General features: G+C 38.2%; 3 protein-coding genes across 3 annotated transcripts; 1 reads left to right on the top strand and 2 right to left on the bottom strand.

Annotated features, from left to right (window-relative positions):
- Window positions 1-7,806: 7,806 nt before the first annotated feature.
- On the bottom strand, window positions 7,807-9,594 carry LOC137243722 (uncharacterized). Its single transcript, XM_067771730.1, has 2 exons — window positions 9,262-9,594; window positions 7,807-8,325 (listed from the first exon to the last, which is right to left on the bottom strand). Exons 1-2 carry the CDS (start codon window positions 9,289-9,291, stop codon window positions 7,807-7,809), a joined length of 549 nt encoding a protein of 182 aa, XP_067627831.1. The 5' UTR covers window positions 9,292-9,594.
- Window positions 9,595-18,414: 8,820 nt separating this feature from the next.
- Window positions 18,415-20,067, top strand: nac (GDP-fucose transporter nac). The gene is made up of 4 exons (XM_067761224.1): window positions 18,415-18,686; window positions 18,752-18,956; window positions 19,021-19,539; window positions 19,605-20,067. The coding sequence occupies exons 1-4, from the start codon at window positions 18,610-18,612 to the stop codon at window positions 19,812-19,814; spliced, it is 1,011 nt and encodes a 336-aa protein (XP_067617325.1). The 5' UTR covers window positions 18,415-18,609; the 3' UTR covers window positions 19,815-20,067.
- mRpL1 (mitochondrial ribosomal protein L1) lies at window positions 18,751-21,598 on the bottom strand. Its single transcript, XM_067761223.1, has 3 exons — window positions 21,305-21,598; window positions 20,933-21,242; window positions 18,751-20,616 (listed from the first exon to the last, which is right to left on the bottom strand). The coding sequence occupies exons 1-3, from the start codon at window positions 21,493-21,495 to the stop codon at window positions 20,050-20,052; spliced, it is 1,068 nt and encodes a 355-aa protein (XP_067617324.1). The 5' UTR covers window positions 21,496-21,598; the 3' UTR covers window positions 18,751-20,049.
- Window positions 21,599-22,518: the final 920 nt, after the last annotated feature.

Raw genomic sequence — 22,518 nt, forward strand, 5'->3', positions numbered from 1 at the left:
ATAAAAAGTATCGAAAAACAAGGAAAAAGACAGACCGGCCAAGACTAGCGAAAATTGCCATGAGTTTCCGGCAAGATAAAAAAGCGGAAGGGTGGACAAATTTTGGTGATGAATTTGAATGAATTTTGGTCGCCGGCTGTGAACATACGAAAGTAATTGTCCAGAAACTAGGAAAGAGTCGATGGCGCTGTGAGGACCCCAAAACCGAGGGTTTTGTACCCTCACAACATATACCTATTTTTCATTTTTCTTACATACATGTTATACAAGAATTGAATTTAACTCTGAATTTAACATTTTTACATTTTTATGACATGAATTATACCTTTATGAATTACACGTCAAAACAAATACATGCGGTCGCATATTGAATTATTATTTACTAAATTGAAGGATAAACCAGACTTGCGCACTTTTGCACGCAAGCACAATATTTACATTTTTCGCCCACATAAGGTTCAAATATAGGTCACCCTAACATACACTAAAACATTTGGAAGGAACATGGAAACTCAAAAAACATAAAATTATGCCGGTCAACCAACCCTTTGCGCATCCAATGCACTCAGCCACAAATACAACATACATAATAATTTGGATAAACAAAGATCAGCAGTAAAAGTCGCCAAACTAAGCGCTGCTACTAATTGGGACTTTTCTCTACATACTTACGTACAAGTATACGACACACCAACGCACGCCCTAAGCAGAAGCCGAAAGAATCAAACGAGGCCAACGCACCATCAAAACCAAGTGACAGCGAACATACGCATAAACACAAATGATCGAATTCGATAGGTAAAGCAAACATTGGAAAACACGGCAGGCATACAACAAGCGTACGTACGAGATTTGGTACATTGTTCGATATGTATATTAGGGCTCCCTAAAATTGGGATATGAAATGCCGGGATAGCGAATCGCCATACATGATCGAAAATATGCATATATGTATATATACCGATGTACCACCATATGCATGATAATGGAAAGAGGGAAAACGCATGTTAGCATGTAAGCGTATGTATGTACCAATAGAATACAGCAAAAGTAGCGTTAAACTAGAATTCGATTTTTGCATTTCCAACTTTTATAATTGTTATTGTAAAACTACTGACTGCCTGCGTGCAGTCCTACATAATTTTATAACTGAGGAATTATTACAATGAATTGTTTTTAGGAAATAACTGTCCACCGGCGTACAAAATCGTATATAAGGGCGGAAAATTAGCTTGTAAGATGAGAAGCTAGGAGATAGGCATACGAGTCAGTGGGCTTCTACCACTGACCAACACGACCTGAAGGTTTCTACTTCATTTCGTGAATTATTTTATATTCAGTAGGAGGTTTCTACTCCAACTGACGGAGAGCTAGCAGAGGGGTTCTACCTCAGCTACTCTTATTTAGACAGGGACAAAGAATAGGAGTAGCTCTTAAGGATATCGATCCCTTTTTAAATAAACTTTATAACGTTTTCAGAACTCCTTTGTCTATTTATTTTCATCGGAATAGGTTCCCCCACCAAATATAGGAACCCTGGACGGACTGGGCATACCTCAGCAGGAATTAGTCCGTCACAGCGCAAAGCACCGAAACCGTTCTTTCCGACAAATCTCGTTTCTGTGCGTCTATTTTGGGCGGTAATAAACTCTGCACCGATTGTGTTGTGTGGACACAAGTTCCAGTTGAAGTAGGTCGGCGTTCGTAGTCACACTTAGTGAGATAAACCTATTCCTCTACGTTTACGAAGATGGCGTCCAAGTGTGGGGCGATAACCACTAGCCTTTGGGAGTTTGGACGAGTTCTCCAAATCAAAATGTCTACACCTTTTTTTTTTGTTTTGCATTCCTGTGGGAGCGATACCCACTAGAAATCATCTTTCGGAGTTTTGACGAGTTCTCCATAACAAATGTCTAATTGCCGCAAAGCCCTTTTAAACTAGGAAACAGAATTAATCCCCAACTTGACTTAGTTTTTTTTTGATGGACCTATGTTACCCGGGTAGCTTCGTAGTAGGACTTTGAGACTCTTATCTCAGGGGTGAGTCGTGCCCCACGTTGCTTGTCGTCGGAGATCCCTGGCAGTGGTTTCCCACAGATGATCCGGTTTCCTGTTCGCTTCATCGTCAGGTATTCAAAGCGAAGCAGGTTTGTTACGGTCTGTTGCTACGATCCACCTGGGAGCGTGTTCGCGCGAACACACCTAGTGATGTGGCGAAAGTTGCGATAAAAAGTATCGAAAAACAAGGAAAAAGACAGACCGGCCATCACTAGCGAAAATTGCCATGAGTTTCCGGCAAAATAAAAAAGTGGAACGGTGGAAAAATTTTGGTGATCGCAAAACATCCTCGCCGGCTGTGAACATACGCAAGTAATTGTCCAGAAACTAGGAAAGAGTCGATGGCGCAAAGCACCGAAACCGTTCTTTCCAACCTCCGAGCTTCTCTTCCAATTTGCGTCGTGCTCCTCTTGATTTTCCCTACAAATTGGCTGGACGGGACCTACATGTTTTATGCCGACCCCGAACGGCATCTGCAAGGCAGACGAGTTTTCACTGAGAGCTTTTCATGGCAGAAATACACCCGGAGCGCTTGCCAAACACTGCCGAGGGGCGACCCCGCTTAGAAAAATTTTCTTCTAATTGAAAAACCTTATTTCTAAAATTTTAATGTTGCTTTGCTCGGGAGTTGAACCCAGGGCATACGGTGTGATAGGCGGAGCACGCTACCATCACACCACGGTGGCCGCTCTGGAGTATACGGTGCAATATATTCGATTTGAATACCTTCATTTCTTAACAATTTCTTGACTTCTTTGTTGACAAATTCAGTACCGTTGTCGAAACGAAACAATTTAATTTGAAAACCAAAAGCCTTCTGTACCATTGGAATGAAAGAGCTCAAGCATACATGTACTTCACTTTTCGACTCTATAAGATATGTGAAACGAAACGTTGTTGCTTCGTCTTTAATCAACAAGAAGTAACGAGCGCCACCAATTCCTATTTCTTCCATGGGACCACATAAATCTGCATGCATGTATTCTCCAGCAACTGATGGTAGCTTGATCGATTCCTTATGAGTTGATCTCGTAATTTTTCCGTATTGACAATCCTCACAAAAAAATCTTTCACTGTTGGACAAGTCGACACCTGTAATGAGACCATCTTTAACCATTTTTCTTATTGAATTGATGTTGACGTGGCCCAATCGACAATGCCACTGCTCATGCGAAACAGCTGCAACATTTGTAACTTCATTTGTACGTACACGAAATTCCATGCGTATTTGTTTCATTTTACCACGCTTACCTAGTGCAACGATTTTACCCTAAATAAAACTTGAAAACTTTTATCCGTCATAACTATTGTCGAAAACAAATTTTCACCAAGTTCTGGAACATACATCACGTTTTCAAGACGACGCTGCTCCCACTGATTGTTTACCTTCGCATCTATAAGAAAGGTACCAATTCCATGAATCTGGACACGATGACGATCGGCTAATTTTACTTGACCACTATGTTCTCTTAGCTCTGAGAACCACTCACGACGAAAAGTCATGTGACTTGTTGCACCTGAATCAGCACACCAGTAATCTGGATTTAATTCGTACACCTTGCCAGCTCGTTTTTATTTGCAGTTTTATTGCTATTCGACGAATTTGTTTTCTTTGGACATTTTTTATCTTTTGCCCAATGGCCCATTTGACCACAAGCATTGCATTTCGTTCTCTTCTTCAATTCATCAACATTTGACTTTGGTTTGAAATCTTTTTTGGAGTCTTTGTGTTTATTGCGTTTAAACCTAGCAACAAATGCCGCATCTGATGAATCATTCTGTTCATTGTTCATCCGATTCAAATTATCCTCCTCTAATTGCAATGCCATAAACGTATCAATTGTACGAGTTTCTTTTGTATTATACCAAACAGTTTTATAGTTGTTGCACTTTACAGGCAAACTACTAATAATACGCACTATCTTCAATTTGTCAGACAGTTTTTCGCCCTGTTGCTCAATCTCTGATACTAATTGATTTGCTTTGGCTACGCACGAAGCGACAGTTTGATCATCCTTCATCTTGAGTGAAAAATATTCTTCATACAAAGTCATGGCACGAATTTCCGAATTTTTTTCGTACATACTTTCCAATTTGTCCATCATTTCTTTAGTGGTTTTGCATGTTAGAACAAGATTTGCGCGTTCTATATCCAGCGATTGAAATATAGCATTCATGGCTTTACCTTCATTCCTTTCAAAAATATTCCTTTCATCCTCTGGTGCATTTTCTGCCGGTACTATCCCTTCTATATTCTTGGTCAAATTACGTTCTTTTAAGAAAGCCATTATATGGAATTTCCATAGGCGATAGTTTGAACCATTTAATACGTTGCCCCTAAAATTGTTTTCATTTTTATTTCCATCCATTTTAACCGAACTTTAGTTGTTGTGCGACGGCAAAGCAACTTTACATAAAACTTGTTGTTGTTGTGCCTACTAGTCTGCGAACGAATATATGTACAATATTGTATGCACAAACATGATAACGGGAATCCTATAATGTTGATGCAATTTTTTTTAAGGTAGTGAAATTAGATTTTACCTCATGCGACGATGCTTTCTTTGCTCTGTAAGGCAAGGTGCACACGAGGCTACGCGTCATAGACGCTGCAGGCGAAATATGTACGCTTTGATGCCGAACACATATATTTGAATGGAGAGCTGCATACGAGGCGTCAGCTGCATGAAAGCGACAAAGCATGAAATTTTCGTGTAGCTAAGCGTACAACAATGTTGGTCGCTGAGCGTACGTACGCTTGAAAAAAAGGAAGAACAAGATGTTTGTTTACATTTTTTGTATGCAAATTTGTGTAATAAGTTAAAATATGTTACTTTAGTTAATAAAAGTGCGTGAAAGGTATATTATCAAAGCGAAAAAGAGTATTAAATAATATAACAGCATAGTTAGACATTGTTGAAGCGTTTAAAAGGCTAAAAAGTGTTGGAAACTAGAAATCACCCTTTTCTCTAGTCCGCGGTGGTTTAAAATTGACTTTCATAATTTACAAAGGTACGGGGATGCAAACAACGCCTAATACCTATTTTCCTTTGGTTTCGGGGACGGATATAGCTGAAGAAACTTAATTTTTTATTTTGTTCAATAATTGTTTGCTTTTTGTAGCGACGCTCGAAAGTAGCTTCGTGTGCAGATCTTAAGGCGTAGAGAAATTGTAGCTATATGAAATATCTTGTACGCGTCTATGACGCGTAACCTCGTGTGCACCTTGCCTAACACAGCAATTATTTCCACATGCTCTATTATATTTACGCTACGACGAGACGACTTTTTTCTAAACGTGCGCGCAACTTTATACGACGACTTGACTCAGTTGTATTAATCTCTTTTAATTTATTCACTGAAGCTCTCTGGGCACATAATCTTTTAAATGTTTTAGAAGTCCTTTTGACCGAACCAATTAAGTGAATAAAAAACATAAGCGCACAAAAGAAAACACGTTTAATTAACAGTTGAACAATTCGCTTTTATGGAAAGAAAATTTTATTGAAGTGCTTCTTCTTTAAACGTCACATTTCAACTGTAGCTAACGAAGGTAAAGTAGAAAATAGAATACAGAAAATAAAAGGGTTGCCATCTTTGTTTCACCAATGGATAATTCCAATAATTCCATTGATTCCCATAAGGTTGGTCGAATCAGCTGTTATAAGGTTACCGATACGGTTACCGATAAAGCACCAATGTCTGCAGCTTTAAGGGTAAATTAATGGTGACTTTAACCATAAAACCATAACCAGATAAAACAGCTGATCGAACCTACCTTATGGAAATCAATGCAATCGATTAAAGGGCCAATTAATGGTTACTTATAAACTTATAACCATAACCAGATAAAAACAGCTGATCGAACCTACTTTATGGAAATCAATGTAATCGATGAATGGTGCCATACCATAACGCTAACGCCATAACCATACCATAGCCAACCAATTGGTTTTCGGTTTTTCGCCATATTCATAGCCTAAAAATATTTGAGTTGTTGAATTTAATAACTCTTTGTAGATTTTTTTCATTGTTTTGGATACTTTACGACCAAGAGACTTATTTTATGTGGAATAGGTTTGTAATTTTATGCGTTTTCTTCATTTTTATGAAATTTTAACGATTTTTAGGTTAAGGAAACATTAATCGATCACATTGGAGATGGCTATGGATATGGGTATGGTTACGACTATGGCGTTAGGGTTAAAAGGCCAATTAATGGTGACTTATAACCATAAAACCATAACCAGATAAAACAGCTGATCGAACCTACCTTATGGAAACCAATGTAATCGATTAATGGTGGCATACCATAACGCCTACGCCATAACCATACCATAGCCAACCAATTGGTTTTTGGTTTCTCGCCATATCCATAACCTAAAAATATTTGAGTTGGCGAATTTATTTACTTTTGTATATTTTTTTTATTGTTTTGGATACGTTTTGACTAAGACACTTATTTTTTGTGGAATATGTTTGTAATTTTTTGCGTTTTCTTCATTTATATTAAATTTTTACGATTTTTAGGTTAAGGCACCATTAATCTAACACCTTGGAGATGGATATAGATATGGGTATGGTTACGCCTATGGCGTTAAGGTTAAGGAAGTTTAATTTGGCCTTAAAGGGCGAATTAATGGTGACTTATAACCATAAAGCCATAACGAGATAAAACAGCTGATCGAACCTACCTTATGGAAATCAATGTAATCGATTAATGGTGCCATACCATAAAGGGCCCATTACTCATACTTAGCATAGACTTGAACTGTCACTTACAGTTCTGTTAAATGAACATTGTATGGTACTGATTACTCAAAGCTTGGCAACACTTAACTTGACGTAGAAGTTTGTTGAATTTTGATTTTCAATGTAAGTTCTAAGTGACGTTTACGTTTTGAGATACCATTTGTTTGTTTCCATTTCATTTTGACATTTTGTCATATAAACTGATTATGGTGCCAGATTGTATGCGCTAAGTGGAGTATAACGTGGCTAAGTTGCCAAGTTTGCGCCAAGTCTATGCTAAGTATCAGTAATGGGCCCTTAACGATAACTCGATTACATTGATTTCCATAATAGGTCCGACACATAAAGCGCCAAATACACGACACGAACATTTCCGCGAACATACCGCAATCTTGTTCGCAGCTTTGGCCATACACCATACGAACTTTTGGCCGAACATTAGTTCTCTTTCAGACAGCGATGAATACGGACAACAGTTGTGCTGCAGCAAGATTGCTCGTTGTGGCAATTAAGCGTAAAAAAAAGAGAGAAGATCGCAAAAAAAGAATTTGGTGCAAAGAATGGTTTAAAAAGCGAGCAGTTCTTGGACAAAGTGAGCTTATTAAAGAACTGGAATTCACGTCACAAAATGATTTTAAAAATTACGTTCGTATGAGCAAGGCAATATTTGACCATTTTTACAAAAAATTTTGCCACTCATAACGAAACGGGATACAATAATGAGAGAAGCGATTCCCCCTCATCACCGCCTTGCTTTAACTTTGCGCTTTCTAGCAATAGCTTTGAAGACTTAAAATTTTTGACAGAAATTGCGCCCCAAACGATTGGGAAAATAGTTACAGAGACTTGTGATGCCATAATAAGTCAATTGAAAGATTTTATTAAGGTAATTATTTATTGATTAAATTATTTGTTTTCGACTAAACAAGAAAAGTTTCATGTGTACATATGTGTGTCTGAAAATTATTGGTTTTTTGAAGTAAAAATAAAAATTAATTATTCATCCGTTTCAAACGATGCAAAGAAATTTTCTAAGTTTTCTACCGAGCTCGAATTAATGGATGATGTATCTTCAACGATTCGTACGTTTTGTGTGACTTGAGGTGACATTCTACTACTGTTTATGGACGAGCCGCTACTTAAAGGAGTCGGAACTCTTATTGTATAATTCTGCAAGTGTTGGGGCACCGCGTAGTTAAGTTGCGTAGACGTGCGCTTTGGGTATTGCGGAATGACATTTGGTGTTAATATTTGACTTGGGTTAAAAACATTTTGGATTTGAATCGCGTGTCTAAATTCCAATGCTCCCAAGCAACCTTGAAATAAAACATCTGATATGATTTTTCGCGCAATCGTTTTCTGGGAAGCCTCCATTTCACTATATTGCGAAGCCCACGATTGAGCCAAGGAGTCACCTTCTGTGGGTTCGCGGCTGTTGGCAAGTCTCTCGCATGCAATTTTAATAAGTTTATCTTCTTCAGAAACTTTTCTTTTGCTTGGTCGAACAGTGAATTCCTAAAAAGGAAGATTTATAAGTTTTTCATTACTTTTCAGCTTCCACAAACAGAAAAAGATTGGAAGGTAGAAGCGAAAAATTTTGATGCACGCTGGAACTTCCCAAATTGTATAGGCGCAATTGATGGAAAACACGTCAATATAACAAAGCCACTTGGATCTGGATCTTTTTATTATAATTATAAAAAAAACTTTTTCCATCATTTTAATGGCAGTGGTTAATGCTAATTACGAATTTTTGATGGTGGATGTTGGCACAAATGGAAGAGCGTCTGATGCCGGTCTTTTTAGCGAAACACAATTTTTTTCATCTCTAAAAAATAAAACATTGAAAATTCCTGACCCTCAGCCGCTTCCAAACTGCGAAGAAAAAGTACCATTTGTATTCGTAGCTGACGATGCTTTTCCCCTGTTAGAAAATATCATGCAGCCATTTAGCCAAAACACACTCAAGGAAGAAGAAATAATTTTTAACTACAGGCTTTCTCTGGCGAGAAGAATTGTTGAAAACTGTTTTGGCATTTTAGCATTAAGATTTAGGATTCTCCTACAAACTATTAATTTATCACCAGAAAAAGTCACGAAAATTGTGTTAACCTGTTGCTACTTGCATAACTTTTTACGGAGGCAAAATGAGGAGACGTATTTTGAAGGTGGATTCGATGTTGAAGAAACAGATCCCGGAGCGATAGAATATGCCGATTGGCATAATGACCATGGACTTACAGCTCTTCAAGCTTCAAGTGAAAAGAATGCATCCAATTTAGCAAAAACTACTCGAGAAAAATATTGTAATTATTTTAATACAGTGGGAGCAGTTCCGTGGCAGAACAATATATTAAATATAAGAAAGTGAATCATTTACGGAATAAAAACAAAATGAATGTTTGTGTTCACAAAAAAAAAAGAAACAAAAATTTTGACTTTTTTACTTACCTCAAATGTGTTTCTATTTTCATCCTGCATTGTGGTAACGCCTGCCAAAGGTTCTTCTTGATCTTTCAAAAAGCATAGCAAATCATAGCACCAAAGAGTAGGAACATATTTATCCTCAGCACCAGCACCAGACTTCAAACTATCTCTCTTTTTTTTTGATTCACGCCGGTATTGCGCTCGCAAACTACTTATTTTTTTTATAACTGTATCCTTTGTGGCATCAGGATCTACTTCTTTTAATTTTTCGATTAAAGTCACATAATCATTATTCTTTTTAATTCTATTACAATAATCTTTGCTTTTTACTTGCCACAATGATGGCAAAGATTTATACATTTCAATAAATCCACTTAGAAATTTTTTATTGTCCATTTTACTTTTCCGCGCACGTCTGTTCCGTTCAGAAATTACTACGAATATGAGCTATTTCGCCATACACGCACGAACAGTTCGCGCAAATGTTCGCCAAAAATTAAAATATTTTGATTTTTGGCGAACATTTGCGCGAACTGGCAAACACCACTATACACGACAGAAAAATTCGCAGACACATGACATAACGGGAATGTTCGCGGAAATATTCGTGTCGTGTATTTGGCGCTTAAGCAGTTTTTCATATAGATTAGTTAGCACATGCTTATGCATTATGAGTAGATTGCACGCAATTTTATGGATAACGGTAGAATAAGCGACACTGGCGCCATCTGATATTGAAAAGTAGCCAACTCCCCAATTTTGTTCCAAGCAAATCATAAGAAGAAGAATTTGACATTTGCTTTGGCTAGGGTGTTGGCACATTTTGCAAGTGAAATTATTTTTCCCACTGGTTGGTAAATTTCTAACATTTTTCACAATTAAAAACTGCATGTTATACTGTTTTCACACAGACGGCTTATTGAATAATGAAGACAGTTTTCTACATTAAGACGCTTATTGAGCTCAATCTTCCCCACAAAATTCGAATCTATTATTATTTCATTAGTAGCTAATCGAATGCCTAATGAAGTCAAAAGAACAATGCAACTCTGTTGGCAGCGTTCCGCTTCCGTTTCCGCATCTTAGTTTTCAAAGCAAATGTCATTGTCTGCATGGCGGAACTATACAAGGTGGCCGCATCGAACAGCTGATTATAACCTTTTTTATTTGATTTGAAACATCAACTACCGGCGCAGTACGATTTTGACATTTGTCCATCGAATTTACAAGTACATGGAATTTTTTTTGTTTGTAGGTATGTCACCATGCTCCCACCTTATATCGTTCCGCCATGATTGTCTGTCTCATCCTTCATACTAATCGAGCAGTTACTTCTGTGTGAAAGCAAAAAATTTACGATTTCATTAGCAGGTGAAATGAGATCATTAAGTTTCTGTGTGAAAACAGTATTAGGGTCTGCTGCTACGGTCTACGGTTACGGTTCACTTGGGAACGTGTTCGCGCGAACACACCTAGTGATGGGGTGAAAGTTGCGATACCAAAAGTATCGAAAGCAAGAAAAAAACAGAACGGCGATCACTAGCGAAAATTGCCATGAGTTGCCGGCAAAAAGAAAAAGAGGAAAGGTGGAAAATTGCGTAAACGAAATTTTGGCGACCCTACAATTATACAAACGGGATATATAACATCTAGGGGCATAACTTCAGCAGCAAAGGCATCAAGTTCCGCTAATATACTGCTTTAGTAACCTTATTGCTCACTTCGCATCCCCAACGATACTCAACTATACTGCTTTGGTAACCTTATTGCTCACTGCGCATCCCCAACGATACTCAATTAATCACAAAACATCCTCGCCGGCTGTGCGCGTAAGCAGGTGATTGTCCAGAAACTAGGAAAGAGTCGATAGCGCAAAGCACCGAAACCGTTCTTTCCGACAAATCTCGTTTCTACGCGTCTATTTTGGGTGGTAATGAACCTTGCACCGGTTGTGTTGCGTGGACACAAGATCCAGTTGAAGCAGGTCGGCGTTCGCAGTCACACCTAGTGAGATAAACCCCTTCCTCTACGTTTACGAAGAACCCTACCATCTGCGGAAAAGCGTCCGACACCACCTCTGCCTCCAGGACCAGCAGCACGCTGCCGCGTAATACAATCAGCGTCAAAGAGCCAAGTCATCCGGCTCGTAAAGGGTACTACGAAGCTTTATCGCCACCCGGTTCACCCGGTTACCTCGACCAAAAGCGCCAACCACCACCAACGGCGCCTACTATTATCACGGGCACCACCGACAACAATATTAGCCGCAACCTTATCAGCTACGACCATAACGTCTACAGCAATACTATCCGCATCCTTATCAGCTACGACTATACCGGCTATAACAATGCTAGCGCAACCCTATCAGCTACGATCATAACGGCTACAACAATACTAGCCGCATCCTTATCAGCTACGACTATACCGGATATAACAATGCTAGCGCAACCCTATCAGCTACGACCATAACGGCTACAACAATACTAGTCGCATCCTTATCAGCTACGACTATACCGGCTATAACAATGCTAGCGCAACCGTATCAGCTACGACCGTACCGGCTACAACAATACCAGCTACAATAACAACCACAGGGCAGCGAACATAGGCCTGCGGCCATCGAAATTGCGACAACGAATATCAGCGGTTAAAGCGGTGAGTTCGTAGCAATACTGAACTAAATATACGTATTTGTAGTCTCAACCTTGTTCTTTAATTTTTTTTTTTTGACTCTGCAACAACATATATTGTTAATATACAGACATATTCAAATTCAAGGCTATCACCCTAGTATAGAATCTTAACACGTAATACATACATACATGCATATACCTAAGTTAAAGAGAGCAAGCTGCATCCACTTGTAGTAAAGTTAACTTATTATACCATGCAAAAAAAAAAAAAAGTAGACGTAACGTAAAGTTAAGTAGATAAGTTTAATTAACTTAGAAGCAAGAGAAAAACAAAGCAAAACAATACCAGCACTGACTGGTAAATGCAAAACAGTTTACGTTTTACCTGAACATGTAAAACGATTTCATTAATTTTACTATAAATTTAAAAGTTCACATTTTGCCTGAACAGGTAAAACGATGTCGTTAGTCTTACTATAAATTTAAAAGTGCACGTTTTACCTGAACATGTAAAACGATTTCGTTAATTTTACCATAAATTTAAAAGTTCACGTTTTACCTGAACATGTAAACGATTTCGTTAATTTTTCTATGAATTTAAAAGTACCCGTTTTACCTGAACATGTAAAACGATTCCGTTAATTTTCCTATAAATTTAAAAGTTATGTTTTACTTGAATATGTGAACCAATTTCTTCGAATATGATTTACCCCAAATTTAATCTTAATTGCGTTTATAACAAATTTTCTTAGTACATATTACATATTAGTGTCATTATACTATGCGTTATACCGAATTGATATTTTGTTAAACTCAAAAATAAGTTCTACTACAACAACATATTAATTTTGTAAGGGGCCACCGAAAAATAGGTGCGTCGGTGGCTATGGATTTTGAGGGTGGGTAAATGCACCGGACGTCGCAACAACACTCGCGGCGCCCCCAAGATATATTCGGCCCTTTTCTTTTTATTTTAATTTTCAGCTTTTTTTTTATTTTCAGCAGTTAGTAACCAGTCGTTTCCGGTTCGGTTAGTTTTTTTTGAACAGTTTTTTTTTTCAAATTTTCGGTTTTTTTTTTAATTTCAAGTTTAAATGTTTAACGGTCTGTCCGTGGCATCCGGTTCTGCCGGATGTCGTTTTCTTTGAATTTCAAGCGTTTTGAGTCGGTCTATGCGCTTCTGTCAGGTTTTTTGAATCTGACAGCTGAGTTTTTTTAAGGCATGATAGGAATTTTTTTCTGTTTATGGCGCAGGAACAGTAAGGTTGGCAAGGACCCGCCCCAGCCGACAATGACTAGCCAATGTGCACCACCACATCATGCCGACCGCCTTCCATACTGCTTCCACCGTAAATGCGTTTCCATAACAGATGGCACCCAACGTGGCGCCTGCGGCGCTGTTCGCGAGGGTCAGTCGGGTCAACCTGTGAAGTTGACCATCCCACCAGTCCGAGTGAGCAGCCACAGAAGCTGCCACCTACGTTGCGGTGGGATGGTCGGACGGATCAGGTTGTCCGGGCTGGTCATCGGGGGCAGTGGCTGACGGAGCCACGGACTACACGCCAAGTTATCCGGATTTTTTTTGTTTCACCCAGTGAGGCAGTGCTGTACGCACTTTACTTTTTTTGTAATTGGGATTTTAGTTTGCCGGAATTTGGTCCGTTAGTCGGCTTTGGTACATATATGTCCGCTAACTGGGTTTTGAATTTTTTTTGCTTAAAGTTAACAGTTTTTTAATTTTTTTTTTTGCCGAATTTGTGTTGTCTGGTGTGAGTTTGTGAGCGAATGGTAGGACCCCAGCTCAGCCACATCTCAGGTGATACCGCAGAATACTACCTGGATTGTGACGGGTTGAGCTGGGATTCAAAGTGGCACCTCTTCCTGTCCCACCAGTCTGGGGAGCGGGCATTGAAGCCGCTCCACCCATTGCGGCGGAGGCAGGAGGGGTGTCCCAGGGTGAATGACGGGAGGCCTCAACACCCCAGCCAGTCCCACTAGCGAGTCCCTGAGACCGCCTCTGCGTTGCGGCTGGGTGTGTCGGGACCAACCTGTGTGTGTAGGAAATTGACCCTAGTGTCCCCAACCAGTCCCAGAGGCAGGTCCTTGAGACCCCCTTATGCGTTGCGGTTGGGAGCACTAGGGACAAGAATGAATGAGTTTGTGTTTTTTTTTCTGTAGCCCGAGTGCCTTCGGGGAATGGGACGTCAGCGTTCCCAATGTCTACCCAAATAGTTTTTTTTTGGCCTTCTGTGGGGGCGATAACCACTAGCCTTTCGGAGTTTGGACGAGTTCTCCATATCAAAATGTCTACACCTTTTTTTTTGTTTTGCCTTTCTGTGGGGGCGATAACCACTAGAAATCATCTTTCAGAGTTTTGACGAGTTCTCCATAACAAATGTCTAATTGCCGCAAAGCCCTTTTAAACTAGGAAACAGAAATAATTCCCAACTTGACTTAACTTTTTTTTTTGATGGACCTATGTTGCCCGGCTAGCTTCGTAGTAGGACTTTGAGACTCTTATCTCAGGAGTGAGTCGTGCCCCACGTTGATTGGCATCGGAGGCCCCTGGCAGTGGCTTCCCACAGCGGATCCGGTTTCCTGTTCGCTTCATCGCCAGGTCTTCAAAGCGAAGCAGGTTTGTTAGGGTCTGCTGCTACGGTCTACGGTTACGGTTCACTTGGGAGCGTGTTCGCGCGAACACACCTAGTGATGGGGTGAAAGTTGCGATACCAAAAGTATCGAAAGCAAGAAAAAAACAGAACGGCGATCACTAGCGAAAATTGCCATGAGTTACCGGCAAAAAGAAAAAGAGGAAAGGTGGAAAATTGCGTGAACGAAATTTTGGCGACCCTACAATTATACAAACGGGATATATAACATCTAGGGGCATAACTTCAGCAGCAAAGGCGTCCAGTTCCGCTAATATACTGCTTTAGTAACCTTATTGCTCACTTCGCATCTCAACTATACTGCTTTGGTAACCTTATTGCTCACTGCGCATCCCCAACGATACTCAACTAATCACAAAACATCCTCGCCGGCTGTGCGCGTAAGCAGGTGATTGTCCAGAAACTAGGAAAGAGTCGATAGCGCAAAGCACCGAAACCGTTCTTTCCGACAAATCTCGTTTCTACGCGTCTATTTTGGGTGGTAATGAACCTTGCACCGGTTGTGTTGCGTGGACACAAGATCCAGTTGAAGTAGGTCGGCATTCGCAGTCACACCTAGTGAGATAAACCCCTTCCTCTACGTTTACGAAGAACCCTACCATCTGCGGAAAAGCGTCCGCCACCACCTCTGCCTCCAGGGCCAGCAGTACGCTGCCGCGTAATACAATCAGCGTCAAAGAGCCAAGTCATCCGGCTTGTAAAGGGTAGCACGAAGCTTTATCGCCACCCGGTTCACTCGGTTACCTCGACCCAAAGCGCCAACCACCACCAACGGCGCCTGCTATTATCACGGGCACCACCGACAACAATATTAGCCGCAACCTTATCAGCTACGACCATAACGGCTACAGCAATACTAACCGCATCCTTATCAGCTACGACTATACCGGCTATAACAATGCTAGCGCAACCCTATCAGCTACGACCATAACGGCTACAACAATACTAGCCGCATCCTTATCAGCTATGACTATACCGGCTGTAACAATGCTAGCGCAACCCTATCAGCTACGACCATAACGGCTACAACAATACTAGCCGCATCCTTATCAGCTACGACTATACCGGCTATAACAATGCTAGTGCAACCGTATCAGCTACGACCGTATCGGCTACAACAATACCAGCTACAATAACAACCACAGGGCAGCGAACATAGGCCTGCGGCCATCCCAATTGCGACAACGAATATCAGCGGTTAAAGCGGTGAGTTCGTTCCAATACTGAACTAAATATACGTATTTGTAGTCTCAACCTTGTTCTTTAATTTTTTTTTTGACTCTGCAACAACATATATTGTTAATATACAGACATATTCAAATTCAAGGCTATCACCCTAGTATAGAATCTTAACACGTAATACATACATACATGCATATACCTAAGTTAAAGAGAGCAAGCTGCATCCACTTGTAGTAAAGTTAACTTATTATACCATGCAAAAAAAAAAAGTAGACGTAACGTAAAGTTAAGTAGATAGGTTTAATTAACTTAGAAGCAAGAGAAAAAAAAAAAAAAACAAAACAATACCAGCACTGACTGGTAAATGCAAAACAGTTTACGTTTTACCTGAACATGTAAAACGATTTCATTAATTTTACTATAAATTTAAAAGTTCACATTTTGCCTGAACAGGTAAAACGATGTAACGACGTCTTACTATAAATTTAAAAGTTCACGTTTTACCTGAACATGTAAAACGATTTCGTTAATTTTACCATAAATTTAAAAGTTCACGTTTTACCTGAACATGTAAACGATTTCGTTAATTTTTCTATGAATTTAAAAGTACCCGTTTTACCTGAACATGTAAAACGATTCCTTTAATTTTCCTATAAATTTAAAAGTTATGTTTTACTTGAATATGTGAACCAATTTCTTCGCGTATGATTTACCCCAAATTTAATCTTAATTGCGTTTATAACAAATTTTCTTAGTACATATTACATATTAGTGTCATTATGCTATGCGTTATACCGAATTGATATTTTGTTAAACTAAAAAATAAGTTCTACTACAACAACATATTAATTTTGTAAGGGGCCACCGAAAAATAGGTGCGTCGCCATGGATTTTGAGGGTGGGTAAATGCACCGGGCGTCGCAACAACACCCGCGGCGCCCCCAAGATATATTCGGCCCTTTTCTTTATATTTTAATTTTCAGCTTTTTTTATTTCAGCAGTTAGTAACCGGTCGTTTCCGGTTCGGTTAGTTTTTTTTGAAGAGTTTTTTTTTTTTTGAATTTCAAGTTTAAATGTTTAACGGTCTGTCCGTGGCATCCGGTTCTGCCGGATGTCGTTTTCTTTGAATTTCAAGCGTTTTGAGTCGGTCTCTGTGCTTCTGTCAGGTTTTTTGAATCTGACCGCTGAGTTTTTTTAAGGCATGATAGGAATTTTTTTCTGTTTATGGCGCAGGAACAGTAAGGTTGGCAAGAACCCGCCCAGCCGACAATGACTAGCCAATGTGCACCACATCATGCCGACTGCCTTCCTTACTGCTTCCACCGTAAATGCGTTTCCATAACATGCAATGTAGCAATCGAATATGACACAAAATATGTTAGCAAATATTTTTGTTATATAGGAAGAATGTTTACAACAGTGTTTCGCGAAATTTTGTATGTGAGTGGGCAAGGCGTAATAAATTTCAGTTGCCAAGTCTGAAGTTCCTTCATATTTACAAACGCAACATCTTGGTTGATTTTGGCTATGTTATTGGTACGCATAAGCTTGTGTTAAACGCATCTATATGAAAAATGTCATTGTACCGCGGCCTTAAGTTAAGTGTGATCAGCTGTTTTATCTGGTTATGGCTTTATGGTTATAAGTCACCAATAATTCGCCATTAAGGAAGTTTAATTTGCCCTTAAGGAAGTCCAATTAGCGCTTCAAATTTAGATACAAATGTTTTGACAGATAGCAAATAGAAAATTTTGTTAAAAAGCTACAACTAAATTTAGAAGATATTTTACTACAACTGTGACTATGTGCCATTGATTATATACCATTTTTCATTTTGAAGTTTTGGTAATAGCTTACATACTACCTAGTAAAACCGCACTGAGTTTTTTTAGAGCACGCAAACAACCGCCGTTGTTTGTCCTAACCGAAATAAGTATGCGTTGCGATAATAGGGGGACTCATGTAACCATATAAATACCTTATAAAGTGTGTAAACGTATAAATTTATCTAGTGCGTAAACGAGCTGTCAAATTTTGTATGAAAAACCATTTACACAATTTGTATAAATTTACGCGCACATTTCATTGTGTAAACGCGGTAAACTCAAAGGAATGCAACCTTGCAGACATTACAGCAGGCATTTTCATCAGAAATCTCCAACATCAGCAAGTAAAGGCGTTTTAGTTTTGATTTTTCACTTAATCTTGGCATTTTTTAATTTGTATAACAATCAAAAAAATTTTGTTTTGCAATAATACAGCTGATAAACAATGAAGTTTATCAAGAGTATTACTAGGTGCGTTCATATAACCGCGTGTGTAAATGGATATAATTTTACACCTTATAAGTTTATATGCTTTCATGAGTCCCCCTAATATAAAACATGTATGCAAATGTCAAATCTAAACGTCACGCAGAACAAAAATTGGAAATCGAGTTAGGTTTACGCGCAGCAAATACAATTTCGGTTGCTCTCATACAAGTTGTATGTGCACGAGACATTTTTACAGAAAATGACTTGCGTGCGTTTATATTAGGTTGGTATGTTAAAACTGGACTCATAAATGCGGTGAAACCCCACTTTAGCACTTTGGGTGTCTTAATTGCTCGAAAATTTTGGTTGAGAATTATGTGAAGCGAAACGCCTGTAATTTATCGCCATCTCTTGCAGTATCGAAAATTGTGCTGCAAGGCTTGCACCTTCTCTAGTCTCGTACGCAGTTCTTATTGAAATGTCAAAATGATATCAAAACAAAAACCGCAAAGTTTGCTGATATAGTACGATATAAAATATGAGATTAACCAACATTTTTGGAACTTTTTTGAACATTTGTTAATTATAAGCGGTATTTTACAGAAATAAAGTAAATTTTTATTAAGCTTAAATATGTATACAAGCATGGCAGAACATAACCGTTTAGTGAACCAATACCTTAAGGTGTTTTTCGTAGTAACTATTTATTGGTAAATGTTCTAAAAAAGAAAAGCCTTTTTTATTCATAAATAACTACTGTGTTGTGTATTTGCAGGACTGTGTCTATATGTACAGTATTTGTGAATAAGTTGCTACTTAGTAGTGACATAATTAATTTGGATGCACCGCTATTCGTTTGCTGGTTTCAATGTTTTCTTACAGCGATTCTGTGTGCGCTATTGAGTTCCCTTGGACGATACTATCCAAGTATAATTACATTTCCATTTGGTAATCCTTTCGATGTGCATATATTTCGAAAAGTAATTTTCACAAATATGTATACAAAAAAAAATCTCATTCTGACCTGTTATTTTATACAATTAGATCCTGCCTCTGTCTATTCTATTTACCTTGATGGTGGGTACAAACAATTTATGCCTTAAATACGTAGGTGTGGCATTTTATTACGTTGGCCGATCCTTAACGACAGTTTTCAACGTTATACTTACTTATATCTTGCTGCGACAGAAAACTAGTCCTAAGGCCATTATTTGCTGCGTTTTTGTTGTATTGGGTTTTTTGTTAGGTGTCGACCAGGAAAGCTTAACAGAGCAATTTTCACTACGCGGTACAATCTATGGAGTTCTGGGCTCTTTTATATTGGCTTGGTATTCAATACAAACTAAAAAAGCTTTAGTTCACGTTCAGCAAGAAGTTTTATTATTAAGTTACTACAATAATGTGTACTCCAGCTTCTTTTTTCTCCCATTGATCGTTATAAATGGGGAAATAAATGCAATTTTAAGCTATAAACATATATTCGCACCTTGGTTTTTGAGCGCTATGATAATTGGTGGGCTATGTGGATTTGCTATTGGTTTTGTTACAGTTTTACAAATAAAGGTTCGAAAATTCTTTTAAAACTTTCTCTGACCATTATATATATTCTAATCAAATACTTTGAACAGGTTACATCACCGCTAACGCACAATATATCCGGCACAGCTAAGGCTTGCGCACAAACAGTTATAGCTACACAGTGGTACAATGATAGCAAATCAGCTTTATGGTGGGCATCAAATGTTACTGTTTTATTGGCCAGTGCAGCTTATACACGAGTTAAGCAATTGGAAATGCAACGGCAGCATGAACGTAATAGTTCAACGCAAAAAGCATAGCAAAAGCTGGATTTTCAAACTAATAATTGAAAATAATACTACTATACGTTTTACTTGGTTAGCATTAAGGTAGTTGCTGTTGTTGTAGCTACTCAACTGTAGTTTGCTCAACTGCATGTGAGTTAAACAGCTAATATATCTCTCATATTATTCGTATATAAAATCTTCTCATTCTTATATATGTAAGTATATAGTTTTGTTTAACGACATTTAACATAATAAACATTTTCTTAGTTTATTGTGCTACAACAGCTTTGCGTTCTTTATCAGATTCTTCCTTTACATCATTATCATCTCCTTTTCCTTTTGTATCTTTCTTTACGTAGAATTCTGTTATGTATTGATATGGATCAATCTTAAGACGCTCACTACTCGGCGGACTTTTAAGAAGCACTCTTTTTATAAAGCGTTCCCCATCACGTTTCGGACGTATGGAATCTACATCTTGTAGTAGATAACGTAAATTCTCTTCCAATTTATAACTATCCATATTTAATGTTCCAATACAAGTCGATATTAAACCAAAATCTTGCTGATGTTCGTCCTTAGTTGCGCTATAACTAATACCATTTGAGAAGCGATGAATCATTTCGGTTAAGTTTGTGCCAAGTGTTTCACTTCTAGGATTAGGAAATTTTCGCTTCATCAAACCACGCAATGCCACCAGTTCGGGTAATATATTTGGATGTGCTAAAATGTATTGGTAATCGCTCAGCAAAAGTTCACCATTACTTATGTCCTTAATAAGTTCAATGCCGCCCACAAGAGTAGCGCCGGCTTCTCGTGCTTCACTGACTTGGTCCTGTAATAAAGAAAAAAAATTTAATTTTAAAATAACATACTAATTATTGTCATTATTATTATGCCTCGAAGAACTCGGAAGACCACTTTTCACATCCCAGTGGCTGTAAAGGAAGTCCATATTTTGAGTTGTAATTTGTTTGTTTGAGGGTGTGATATGTATGTAAATAGTTACCGTAATAGTCAATTATGTAAAATTTCTTTTGTATGTGAAAAGTGTGCTTTCTTCCAAATATTGCAGATATTAGGATCACATTTGTATTTTTTTTTTTTATTAAAACTAGCCAATCCAATATACACAAAAATATTGAACTTACGTTTCCTTTTGTAAAAACGAGAATTTTACGTTCTTCGCCGTGATCAAATTTATGTGGAATCAATGCCATGCGTTGGAAGTTATCTAGGAACCGATTTTTTTTCTCCGCTTGCATATCTAATTCAATGTGTACATTAAGTGGTGCATTTGGCACATTATAAATAGTCGGATGATGCGTTTCCCGGTGACATTGTATTGCTTCCGCTACAGTATATACTGGCCAACGATAATATTTGAGAATATAAACATTATCTTTGGGAAGTTGCTTCCACGAATCATCAAAGTGCAGGTTTTCACGATGTAAATTAAGTCTACCAAATAAAAGATTGTTTTATTTTATTCCTTTTCCACATATTTGAATTTAAAATCATACTTTTTATCCCTTTGGTTGTGTGGAATGAATCCCACTTTCTTTACTTCAACTTTGACTTTCTTCTTACGTGCCTTCTCTCGTGTGCCTTTGCGAGCGGCTTCACATAAAATTGTTGTATGAACGTTTCGTAAAGTTTCAACGTTGGACTGGCGAATCAGTATCGCCCTCATTGGAGAAATTAATGGAAACATCTTTATAGCATACAATATTTATAAAAAGGATGTTAGAATAAATGTAAAATGTGCCTGGGTATCAATTCTGACAGCTCTAAAAATCAGCTGTTTTCCAGGGTTGCGGTTATTGTGTGACAAGTTATTAATACTGGGTGTCAAAAAAACAATGGTTTGAAATATATAAACGCTTTTGCCGCACTCACTCGCCTAGACATCGGCTTGCCACATTATTAGCTCTGAAGCACTCAAAGCGTTTATGTGAATCCCGCCTAATAGATGACGCCCCGACAAGAAACTTCAAAGGAACACTCTCCAAACCGTTCTGAAGATATCCTGCAAAGTTGAATTAAATCGGCTGAGTGGTTTGGGCGTCACTAAGCTGGATAAAAACATATGTACATACTTCTTTACATATCTAGATGGATTAAAGCCGGGTTTAGTACAAGTTAAAAGCAGTTTGTCAGTTAAACTACGCTTAAACTTATTCTGCGGTTTTCCAGTCTATTTTATCTGAAGTTTAAGCGGCCGATCTAACAGGGTTAAATTCTAGTTAGCCTATTAGTTATTTGCGTTCGTTGGCAATGACGTCGAATATACCCAACACGAATTTGGGCTTAAGTACCACAACATCTCATGTTGATAATAAGGCAAAAGTTGTTTCGAAACAGGACACAATTTGAGAATCATAACGTTCTGAGCAAAAAAGGAAATTTTTATAAAGCAAAAAATTCTATTACTTAAGTTAAAAAAAGTATAGTTCCCAACTTGTATTTATGTGTGGTTCTCTCACTGGACTCAAATATAAGATTACAAGAAAATAAAATATGTATAACTTATTTTTAATTAATATCGCTTCTTTACTGCTATCAATAAACAGCTGTTGGCTTTTGTGGTACCATCTCGGAGAAAATTTCTTTTCAACCCACCCCAACTCCATATCTAAAGTAAGATATAAACTGGAGAAATGTATTGGATATACATTTGAAGGCTGTGCATTTCACAAAGTCTCTCAAAGTTCGGAAAATAATTTGAGAATGACGT

This window comes from Eurosta solidaginis, chromosome 1 (assembly GCF_040869045.1).
Source record: "Eurosta solidaginis isolate ZX-2024a chromosome 1, ASM4086904v1, whole genome shotgun sequence".
In the NCBI taxonomy this organism is placed as follows: Eukaryota; Metazoa; Arthropoda; class Insecta; order Diptera; family Tephritidae; genus Eurosta; species Eurosta solidaginis.